Source organism: Ipomoea nil, unplaced genomic scaffold (assembly GCF_001879475.1).
Source record: "Ipomoea nil cultivar Tokyo-kokei standard unplaced genomic scaffold, Asagao_1.1 scaffold3043, whole genome shotgun sequence".
In the NCBI taxonomy this organism is placed as follows: Eukaryota; Viridiplantae; Streptophyta; class Magnoliopsida; order Solanales; family Convolvulaceae; genus Ipomoea; species Ipomoea nil.
Genome location: NW_017619471.1, coordinates 1640765 through 1653007, shown reverse-complemented (window position 1 = coordinate 1653007; position 12243 = coordinate 1640765). Strand labels below are relative to the sequence as shown.

General features: G+C 35.2%; 1 protein-coding gene and 1 pseudogene across 1 annotated transcript; both read left to right on the top strand.

Annotated features, from left to right (window-relative positions):
* The first annotated feature begins 276 nt into the window (after window positions 1-276).
* On the top strand, window positions 277-2447 carry LOC109163794 (LOB domain-containing protein 20-like). Its single transcript, XM_019312498.1, has 2 exons — window positions 277-582; window positions 1829-2447. Exons 1-2 carry the CDS (start codon window positions 277-279, stop codon window positions 2048-2050), a joined length of 528 nt encoding a protein of 175 aa, XP_019168043.1. The 3' UTR covers window positions 2051-2447.
* Window positions 2448-2982: 535 nt separating this feature from the next.
* On the top strand, window positions 2983-11117 carry LOC109163793 (annotated as a pseudogene).
* The last annotated feature ends 1126 nt before the right edge of the window (window positions 11118-12243 follow it).

The window sequence follows — 12243 nt, the reverse complement described above, 5'->3', positions numbered from 1 at the left end:
ATACATTTTCTCTTCTTCTTCAGTAACCTTATACGTCTCTCACTTTGCCAATCCCTTCACGGGACTTACATGCCCTTCTCCTTTTTCTTTTTTGTTTTTTAAAAATACATTTTTTCTCTTTTTTTTTTTTTTGAGTAAACATTTTTTCTCTTATTTATACTTGAAGTTTGTATTTCTTTGTTTATATAAGCACTTTAATTTATTCAATCTTTCTCTATTAATTTCCATATTCATTATACGATACAATTCCCATCAATCAACTCAAGTGTACTTAACATGGATACCTACTCAGAGACTGCCGGAGCTGTTGCCGTACAAGCCCCTTGTGGTGCATGCAAATTCCTAAGGAGGAAATGCATCCCTAGCTGCATCTTCGCCCCCTACTTCGACTCCGATCAAGGGGTTACTCGCTTCGCCGCCATCCACAAGGTGTTCGGCACTAGTAACGCCTCCAAGATTCTCCTATGCATCCCTGCCAATCTCCGCCGCTGCGCCGCCATTACCTTATGCTACGAGGCTCAGGCAAGGCTCTCCAACCCAGTTTACGGTTGCGTGTCAACACTTCTCGCACTGAAGCAACAGGTTCAATTTATCTCTCGTTTTCATAAACATATGAGCGAGTTAATTCCCAATTTAGTCCTTTGACTATAGTAATTTTCTCGATTTAGTCTTAAATGACTTTTTGTGCTTAATTGGGTTTTGGAGTTCGATAGTTTTACCTAATTGAGCCCTCTGCATCTGTTGTTGGCGGTTAAAATCAAGGATTAAATCAAGAAACACCAGTATAGTACGTAGATAATTAAATTGGTTAAAACCACTATAGTTGATGACGAAATTGGGTAAAGGCACTATAGTCAAGAACTAAATTGGGTATTAATCGAGAGAAAATTACCAAGTTATATATCCTAACAAGGGATTCAATTAGATAAAATCATAGAAGTCCAGACTCAATTAAGCACAAAAAGTCATTTAGGACTAAATCAACAAAATTACTATAATCAAATGACTAAAATAAGTATTTGCTTTTTGCACGATTTTTAATGCAACGGAATAAATGTTATGGAGTACAAACTTTCTAATTTTGCCCCTCAAAAGTAAGTGTCATTTGTACAAAGTACAATTGTACTTACCTCATTAGTCTAGAAATTTTAAAAAGTCAAAACGGTAAATTTAGAAATGTAGAATAAGTATGACCACGGTTCGGTTCAAATTGGACAGTTCGAACCAAACTGTATACGGTTGGAACTAGATTGGAACGGAAACCGTAAAGTCGGTTCTGGTTCTGGTTCCAAATGAAAAAAAAAAGATAATTTTTTAAAAAACTATTATTTAATTAATTTTGAAATAAAAATTATTTAGTTAAAGTTTAACTATTATTTAATTAAAGTTAAAATGTTAAATAACAATTTAAAGTTTAAGTATAACAATTATTTTTATTTTTTAGTTCAACTTTGAAGTTTAAATATTTCATACAACCATTTTAGAAAAAAAAAATCATTTTGTAAAAAGTAATTAATTGTTCAATTTGGACGATTTTAAAAATAAAAAATAAACTTTTTTTTATTAAAAAAAAAATCCATTTCAAACAGAAACCGGAAGTGGAAGGTTCGGATTCTAGTTCAGCCGATTTCGGAACCGGGAACCGTAGGTTCAGAACTGAAACCGAACCGTGGACATGACTAATTGTAATAAAATGATAGTTATGTTAAATTTTGAAAAAGATAACACTATTTTGAGATAGATTAAAAAAGTAAGACGTTAAAATGTGACGGAATGAGCATCAATGAGAAAGAAAAGATCCATGGATGTTGGTTTGTTTGTTGTACAGGTGGTATCTCTTCAAGCGGAGCTTGCAATGGTGAAAACACAGATAATGAATAGCAGATTTGCAGTGGAAAATGGGCTTCAGACTTCTCAGCAGCAGGAGGAGCCAAACAACGTGCTAAGCATAAGCAACTTTAGCTCCAATTTCAACCTTATCGGAGAAACCACTTACTCTGATTCAAACTGTTTTGATCCAATTGCCTTTAACAATCACATGTTCCGTTAAAGCTGTGTATTTCATTCATGTTTTTCTTGTCTATGTAGTTTATACATTTTTAAGCCCATCTTCAATTTCTCTATTTGTGAACATTAAAAATATGTAATAAAAATCCACATTTTGTAGATAGAAAACCTTCTGATATGTAATTAACCATCAATTTTGTGTTTTAATCTCTAAATTCCGCATCATAAAGCAACAACCATCGCCTTCTTTAGATCCAAAAGAAGAGGTGTCGAATGTTACCTTCTTCAAATTCAAATGAGGCAACCCTCAGAAGCAACACCATCGCCTTCTTTAGATCTAAAAGATGTGACAATAATCATCACTACTTTCAATCCAGAAGCGGCAATGACCATTGCATTCTCCAAATCTTAAAAATGTGATGCCGCAAATCTAAAAGAAGGTAATGACCACATTGCCTTCTTCAAATTTAGAAAAAATAATGATATAATAGTTACTTTTTCTAGATCCAAAAGAAAGCGATGAACATTTTGCGTTCTTAAATCTAGAAGGGTTTCAAACATTATAGCCACCAATTATTATTATTATTATTTAAATAATAACTTGTACTTTACATCCTCCCAGATGCTCTATTGGGCAGGGATATGGGGGCATTTTTCATTTTTTTTCTCAACAACCAATTGGTTGGAAATGTCACTCGTCACTCTAGCAATCAATCGTTATACGCTGCACCATGGCGCGCGCAGCAATGTGCACCTGCGCCTTCCAAAACGACGTCGTTTTGGGAGGCGCGGAAGGGAGTTGACGTGATTATGTGTATTTGTTTATATCATTATGTGTATTTGTTCATACAATTATGTGTATTTTTTATACAGTTATGTGCGTTTGTTTATACAATTATGTATATTTGTCTATATAATTATGTGTATTTTTTTATACAATTATGTAAACGACGTCGTTTTGCATCAGGGCGCAAAATGCAATGCGCGCCCTGGTGCACGTATTAAATTACCGTCTATCAATTGTTAGCCATAATCAATCATTGCTTTTGAAGAATTGATGGTCCAGGTTAAGAACAAGTCGAGAGAGAGAGAAAGGAAATTAATTTCACTTTTGGCCCAACTTTTGAGATTCTATCACTTTTGGTGTATAATTTTAATTTTTTTTATGAGTAAATACCCAAAATGGTTCATCGACTATAGCTAAATTCACAAATTGGTCATCGACTTTCAATTTCAACTAATTAAGTCCTTAACTTTGCAATTTTGACACGATTTGGTCCTCCATCTATTTGATCGTTTGTTGACCGTATTCTTTGAGGATATATATGTAATTTCACGTGCAAAGCTCAAGAGAACGCTTTTGTAGGTGACAGTGTTGTTTCGGAGGGGGAAGTGCTTCTCCGCCTGCTGCTTGGGGATCACGAGCCGGTTCAGCTTAGAGAACGCTCTTGGAGGTGACAGCGCCGTTTCGGAGGGGCAAGTGCTTCTCCGCTTACTGCTTGGGGATCACGAGCCGGTTCAGCTTTCCTACATCGCTTGGAGTCACAGCTTTCTCGAAGAGCCGCTTCAGGGACTTCGGCAATCTATCTATCAAAAGCTATAATCTCTCCGGCATGGGGTGCAGCGCCGACCTGATCTCGATCGATCTCGCACGTGACCTCCTGTACGTGCACCCCAACTCTAATGCCCTGGTGGTTAGCACAGAGATTATTACGCGCAACTATTACAAAGGATCAGAAAGAGCTATGCTCCTCCCTAATTGCCACTTCAAAATGGGTGGCGCCGCGATTCTCGTGTCCAACAAGAAGCGCGATTCGGGTCGGGCCAAATACCAACTCATGTACGTGGTCCACACGCACAAGGGCGCCGACGACAAAGCCTACCGCTGCGTTTACGAGCAGGAAGATCCGCAAGGGAAAGTCAGAATCAACCTCTCAAAATACCGCCAGCGAAGCCCTCAAATCCAACATAACCACAATCGGCTCGCTCGTTTTCTTGGTGTTGGAGCACCTCCTCTTCCTCTTCACCCGAATCAACCGGAAAATCTTCAATCCCATATGGAAACCCTACATTCCTGACCTCAAATAGACCTTCGAACACTTCTGCATCAACGTCGGCGGCCGCGCCGTCATCGACGATCTCCAGAATAACCTGCAGCTCTCGTCGGAGCACGTGGAGGCCTCCAGGATGACGTTGCACCGGTTCGGAAACACGTCATCTTCTTCGCTCTGGTACGAACTCAACTACATTGAATCCAAAAGGGAGGATGAAGAAAGGCGACCGGATAGGGTAGATTGCTTTCGGCAGTGGATTCAAATGTAACAGTGCGGTCTGGAAATGCAACTGGAACCTTAAAAAACCGATGATGGACTATGAAATTACATATATATCCTCAAAAATCACAGTTAGCAAACGGTCAAATAGATAGGGGACCAAATTGTGTTAAAATTGCAAAGTTAAGGACTTAATAGGTTGAAATTGAAAGTCGAGGACCAATTTGTGAATATAGCTATAGTTGAGGGACCATTTTGGGTATTTACTCTTTTTTAATTTTTGATGCCTAACTTTATTATTTTTATTAGTTTTGATCTTTTCGGCAAAAATTGACGGTGAAATGTTGTTGAATTTTATATTTTTAGGAGTAAAATAGTCATCCCAATGAAACATCTTCAATATCTAAACAAAATCACTGTAAAATCATATATGTGGGCGTTTGATCGATGAAAATAATGGGGAAGACGGGCAGAAACTAAACAAAGATCTATCGGATTTATATCGTCGACGATTGATAAACCCTTCTTTTTCTCTTAATATGATTTTTCTTTTGTTTAGATATTGAAGATATTTCTTTGCGAGGAGGATTTTTCCACTAAATATAAAATTCGACCACATTTCACCGTCAATTTGGCCGAAAGGAGGAAAATTGATAAAAATAATCTATATATATATATATATATATATATATATATATATATATATATATATATATATATATATATATATATATAATTAAAAGTAAAATCCTCCTTCTATCATTTTTCCGCCCAAACTAATTTTATTGGTCAAATTATTTAATGTAGACTATGTAATAATTAATGATGGTAATAAAAATCCTTGAAGAATATAGAATATTCCGTGCAACACACATATAACATTCCTTTTAATGTAGCAGAATATAGAAGAACATTTAATTATGGTTATATTATTATTGTGTCTCACTGTCCTTTAAATGACTTAATGTGAAATTCATGAATATATATATATATATATAAACAAAATTCTCCTATTCCATTTTTCCTCCCAAATTTTTGTAGTAAAGCTTATTTGGTAAGTGACGGTAAATATGTTACCGGTAATAATAATATTAGAATAACGAATTGCAACAATAGTTGTATTGCCTGAGTGTCTTAGTATAGAAAATTGTCCTTTGCTAGTTGAGGAGAGCCCCATTTATACTAAAGTCCTAACGGTAAAAACATGGGACATAAATGGGGAGCCTAAGCTTTTAATTCATTCTCATCAATGGTGGCTTCAATGGTGACTTCAATGACAGTAAAGGAGGCACCTGTTGGTATTCTGTCCGTTGAGATTCTGCCCGTTGGTTTCCATGTGGTGCCGGGTCGGATGCCCAATTGTGATCCGAGTCGGGTTCCAGCCCTATTATCCTGTCACCAGTCTCCCCTACTCCTAGTCAACGGATGTGTTTGAGTTGACTTGGGAGTAAAGCTGAATCTTATCTTGATCTTGTGTAGAATCCTGATTTATTTAGGATATGTGATTTTATTTTCCAAATCCCTGATTTGTGCTTTCTAAATCCTTTCTTGCTTCTAAAGATATTCACTTAACTTTTTTATCGCAGACTCCTCTCCAATATAAACCCTTGCCTCTGAGCAGTTTGAGAGCACCTCTTCATCAACTTCTGCCACCGCTCTGTAAGTCTCCGCTGTCATTACTTATTTTATCGTTACGATTTTTTTTTATGTATTAATATATATGCATATATATACATGTCTGCCCCATTTTTTTTTTCTTTTTTGCGGCCGAAGAGTCAGCCGGCCGAGGTGCCGCACCTCGGCTTGTGGCTGAGGCGTCGCCTCAGCCATTTGGCCGAGGCGTTGCCTCAACCCTTTTTTTTTTCTTTTTTTTTTTTTACACCTCGGCCTGTGGCTGAGGCGCTGATCACAAGTGTCCGACCCGACACCGCATGGAAACCAACGGGCAGAACCTCAACGGACAGAATTCCAACAGGTGCCTCCTTTACTGCCATTAAAGTCACCATTGAAGCCACCATTGATGTGAATGAATTAAAAGCTTAGGCTCCCCATTTATGTCCCATGTTATTACCGTTAGGACTTTAGTATAAATGGGGCTCTCCTCAGCTAGCAAAAGGACACACTGTATTTTCTATACTAAGACACTTAGGCAATACAACTATTGTTACAATTCGTTATTCTAATATTATTATTACCGGTAACATATTTACCGTCAGTAAGTAAACGTCCAATGAAAATTAATTAAAATCTATTAATTGGTAAATGTCTTTGTGTATTTCGTTCATTTTTTCAGAAAATGAACAAGAAAATGAGTAAAATTGTATACTTGAACATTTTAATTGTTATATATATTAAAAAAAAAAACATTTTATTGTTTTGTTTATAATATAACAACGTTAATTTTAAATTCCATACAACATAAGTTTTGGCTGTATTCAGTGATGGTGGGCGGCAGTGGGTGATTGGCTGATCCACTGCTGCAAACGGAAAATGACTTCCTCCAAAAAAAAAGGGGGGGGGGGGGGGGGGGGGGGGGAAGTAATTTTCTAGAAAATTCCCTTCTCAAGCCAAACACTGAACACCCAGAAAATGATTTATGGAATCATTTTTCGGGTCTCCAATCGCACCTTTAGTATAATTGACTAATAATTATTATGATAATTATGCTAATAATCTATAAATACTTATTATTAAAAACAAATTCCTTCTTTTATTCTTGCCCAAACACTTCTTCCCAAACAATAGTAAATAGTAAAAGTAAATTAAAAAGGAACATAAGCTAAAAAAAAGGAATATAAATATGTCACAATAATATTCTACATCATCAATTAAAAATGGAACGAGAATTATATAAATTGGAAAATGAAATGAATATTAATAAATGATATGAAAATTAAAAATGGAAAAAAGAATGTAAATTAGGTTAATTGGAAAAAAAGGAAATAAAATTAATAATTGACTGAAAATAAAAAAGTGATCCATACTTGACTAAAATAGAAAAGGAAATGGTCAAATTATTGCATTTTAATTTTTCACAATTATATTACAGAGTAGAATAAATCAAATCACAATTATATCATAAATCTTTCAACAATTTCAAACCATGGAACGAAAAATATTTGAATAATAATATTCTACATCATCAAGTAAAGGAAAATTAAAAATAGAAAGAAAATATTTCAATAATAATATTCTACATCATCAATAGTAAAAGCATATTTTAAAAAATAGTAAAGGTAAATTAAAAATGGAAAGAAAATTAAAAATGAAACGGATTTTTTTTTTTATTACAAGGAAAGGGGGACACCCAAACTACTAATCACCTCCAAAAATGAAACAGAAATATTTGAATAATAATATTCTACATTATCAAATAAAAATAGAATGAAAATTAGGTAAAAATATCACTGCAACTATATTCTAATTGACTAACTGACTAAAAATAAAAAAGAATAATTGGTTGAAAATGAATGTAATATTACTAATTGACTGGAAATATAAAAGGAAATGGATATTAATGATCCATAATTGACTAAAATAAAAAATATAAAGAAATGGTCAGATCATTGTATTATAATTAAAAATGGAATAGTAATTAAAAATTAGACTAAAATGTTTCAATAATAATATTCTACATTATCAATAGTAAATGCATATTTTAAACAATAGTAAAGGTAAATTAAAAATGGAACGAAAATATTTCAATAATAATATCTACATCATCAATTAAAAATGTAACAAAAATTAGATAAAAATATCACTGTATTTGATATTCTAGCTAATTAACTAAAAATAAAAAAGAATAATTGGCTAAAAATGAATCTAATATTATTAATTGACTGAAAATATAAAAGGATCACTAATTGAGTGATATTCTACCATTATATATTTTCACCCGAGTAACCCGTCCTGATGGACTGAAGGTGTTAGCTCTAGACGAGGATGGAGACGATTCTGTTGCCACTACCAATGTCGTCTACAAAGAGGTTTCAATAATGTGTAAATACAATCGTTGATATTATGTTTTTTTTTTTTAAATGACAAAATTGCTATATATCTAGACAAAAAAAAAATATATCTTCCATATATACAAATGAATTAAGATATCAATTCATTCCTATAACTGAATTGCTAGAGAACGAGCACATTTGTCTAATTTATAAAAAAAATACTAAACAATGATAAATAAAATCTCCAAAGTTACAGCACCGCATGCGTACATCTACACATTAGCTATTAATTTGAACAATTATTTGCTCAAATTCAAGCAATGATAACATCAAAACACATAAATGATTCAAATCACATCTTCAATTACACTATATAATATTTCATGTTCTAATTTAAATAATTATATATATCCAAATATTTTTAATATATTACAACAAATCCATGTTGTGCATCGCACGAGTGAAAATAATAATAATAATAATAATAATAATAATAATAATAATAATAATAATAATAATAATAATAATAACAACAAAGTTAGGCACCAAAATTGAAAAACGTTTAAAGTTGTGCACCAAAAGTAATAAGATCTCAAAAGACATGGGACCAAAAGTGAAATTAATTTGAGAGAATAGTCTCAGCAAACTTATTAATGTGGTATTTGATTAGGAACTTTTGTACCTTACTAGTATTCCACCCGTGCGATGCACTGGATGAATATTAAACTATTTTATAATTAAATATTAAATTGCTAATATACATCTTTAGAAAAACATATAATTAATTAATACCAAATAGGAATAAAAATATTGTATTGAATGCATTACTAAATTTACAAAAAGCATAAACACTACAATTGACCAAATCTAATTACAAAATTTTAAAAACTTCATGATACACAACATTTATTGCGATGCACGGGATTAATATCAGGCAACATTATAATAACACTATTTATTCAAAAGTACACAAGTTAACATAAACATAGATGCAATTCATATATTACAAAAATAAATATAGTTAATATTAATTTTACAAAAAGCCTAAACATTAACACTAAATTTTACAAATTGTTAAAAACTTCATTGTACATAACATTTGTCGTTGAAGAAACTACTCTCTGTTTTGGCCTAAAATACTAACAATTTAAGACCCTTAGGGTTGATAACTCTAGAAAGAGCCACATACAGTTATCCATGTACAAAAACAGGTTTCTTGAAAAGTAATCCAAAATTCGAAAGACTTTAACCTTGACTCTTATTTATTGTCATTGCATAAGATAACATTAGAGGGATTTTGTCTCATTTAGAACTTAAATGGTAACCGAGGATCTGATGGAGTCAATGTCAATCTTGGGATCAAAACTTGAGTACCCAAATTATTTCCTGACATAATTTTTGCTTCAATAACATGATTCTCTAATTTACTAATAACCAATCGTGTGCCATTACACAACCTAGTGAATGATCAATGTTCCGTAAAAGCATGATTGGAGACCCTAGTGGGTTGGCTAGAGTGTTTCTCTCTCTAGAGAGAAGTCTCTTTGATTTCTATCTAGAGAGCCAATTCTACGTGAGTTCATCCGATTTTCTTATGCAAGGTTTCTTCGATTTTCATTGAGGTTGGCTACTGGATTCAGTCCGTAATCGGCGATTTCATCTTTTTTGTCCGTATCTGCTTGGATTGTTCATAGACCACAAGGCTCATCGTCGACCTGCGTCTGTTTGCTTCGTAAACGACAAAGATGGCCGTTGACCGATGGTGTTTGACAAATCGCAACACATATTTGCGATGGTCCAAGGATTTCCGGCGATGGAGTATATTGCTTTTTTGGTGGATTTATTGAAAGTGATGGCTACCCCAGCCCCGATGGCGCCTCAGACGGTGACTGCTACAAGTGGTGGTCTCAGTCCAGGCGTCCTATTCCGATTTAACGTGTGTTAGGGGCAAAGCTCGTTGACGTGTTTCCGGCGAGAAGTTACTGCTACGATGTTCTCCATGGCCTGAGGAGACCGGAGGTGTGCGTTTTCCTCTCGGAGGAGACCTGGTATGTTTCTGGTTATGCTTTGTCCGGCAAATGGTATATTACCGGCGTGTTCCTCTCTGTTTTTTGACCCCTGTATGTGGATGGTGCTTCTCTGAAATGGTGCCTGGAGTATGGACTGCATTGGAGATGTGTGGATGCTCCTAGTTTCCGATGGTCCTCGATTTTTCCGGCCATGTTGGGGTGGTTCCGTCTGTGTTAGGGTGGTTGCAATGGGGGTGAGCAAAGGTCCGGTGTGTTCTGTTTGTTATTTCATCTTATTTTGTGGATTTTTCTAATCTGAATTGGCGCTGGAGTTAGAGTGCATTGGAGATGGATTAGGGTGCTCCCGTTCATCTGTCCGATGTCCCATGATTTTTCCGGTCAGTTTGGGTAGATTCCGTCCGCGGATGGGTGTTTTCGGCAAGGGTGTTCTTTGGCCATGGGTGGGTTTTGTTTGTCGATCGCAGCAGTTTGAAGTTTTTCCGGCGGAATCCGTGTCGCCGGCCGGTGTCTTGTCGGTGGATGGCAGTGGAGCTCAGGGGACTCTCCGGCGTTGACCATAGGTGGTCTCCAGATGGTAACGTGTCTTTGCCGATTTGGGAAGTGACTGGATATGGTAGCTTTCGGATTTGGTGGTGATTTGATGCTAAACGCGTCTTGATTGTCGTTGATGAAGGAAGATGCACGCTGGACATGCATGGATTGTATGCGCTGAGACCGGGTTGACCCACGTAATGGTGGGTTAACCCATGTCTTGGCAATATAGTTTAAGTATGTTTCTAGTACAAGATTTGAGCAAGGTGGACTTCGTGGCTAAACGGGATGAGAGGTTGATTGTGAGCCATATGGCGTGGGTTTGAGACTATTTGGTGGCGTAGGATTTTAATTAATTCTCCCTCCCGTTTGTAGACATTTTACTATTACACTTCATGTATTCTCTTGTGAGCAAATGTTCCGAAGGTTGAGTGTGGTGTAGTGGTAGAATGGGTGTGCTTTGGGCATTTAGCCAGGGTTTGAATCTGCATGCATGCAGGTTTTGTCTTCAGTGTTATGCTTTGGAATTTGTTGTGCATGGAATGCGTATAAGAGACACAACATGGCGCACCTGATGGGCTTAGATAATTTTAATTAATTTTGCTTAGTTTATCTGAGTAAGCCGATGTTGGTTTTAGATTTCTTGTTTTGCGGTTATTATTTATGCTTTTTATGTAATCAGGGGTATTGCCCCGGTATCACATGTATTTGAATTTTGATTTATATTTACATCTCCGATTTGATGATTGGAGACCCTAGTTTTAAAGCAAGATAATGATTTGGAATCCCTGAACATTTTAACCCATTCCAAAACTCTGGGTGTGCAATTGGACCAATGTATGAACTAAAATCCGATTGAAAAACAAAATCAGAGCTGAAATACGTCCTACCCTCAGTTGAATTCAAGCCACTCATTGATTTCATCAAGTACATCCAATGATGGTGCTAAAATAATACGGCCATTTAAATATTCCAAATCACAAGTACCATAAGAAAACATATGGAATATACTATTAACTATTGTTGCAATTGGATCATCTTCGGCGGTAATAAATTATCTTTCAAAATTTCTATATTTGCAAAACCATCATTAGTTGCACCTGTCTCACCATCACCTACAGTAGCAATCCATTTTGTAAAAAGATCTATTTCTTCAAAGGTATCAACATTTCCCACTCTTTGTAATCTTAAATTCTTTGTCAATCTTAACACTTTACAACTATTCCAAAGATATGAAGAGTTTATACTTGCCCCAACAATGTCTTGTCTTCTTCCCTTGGGAATCACATGTAGTATTTGTTGAAAATCGCCACCAAGAACCACTGTTTTCCCCACAAATGTCATACTTGAACTCAAAGGATTCACAAATCTTAACATATCCATCATAGTTCGATCCAATGCCTCGAAGAAATGCTTATGCATCGTTGGCGCTTCATCCCAAATTATAAGTAG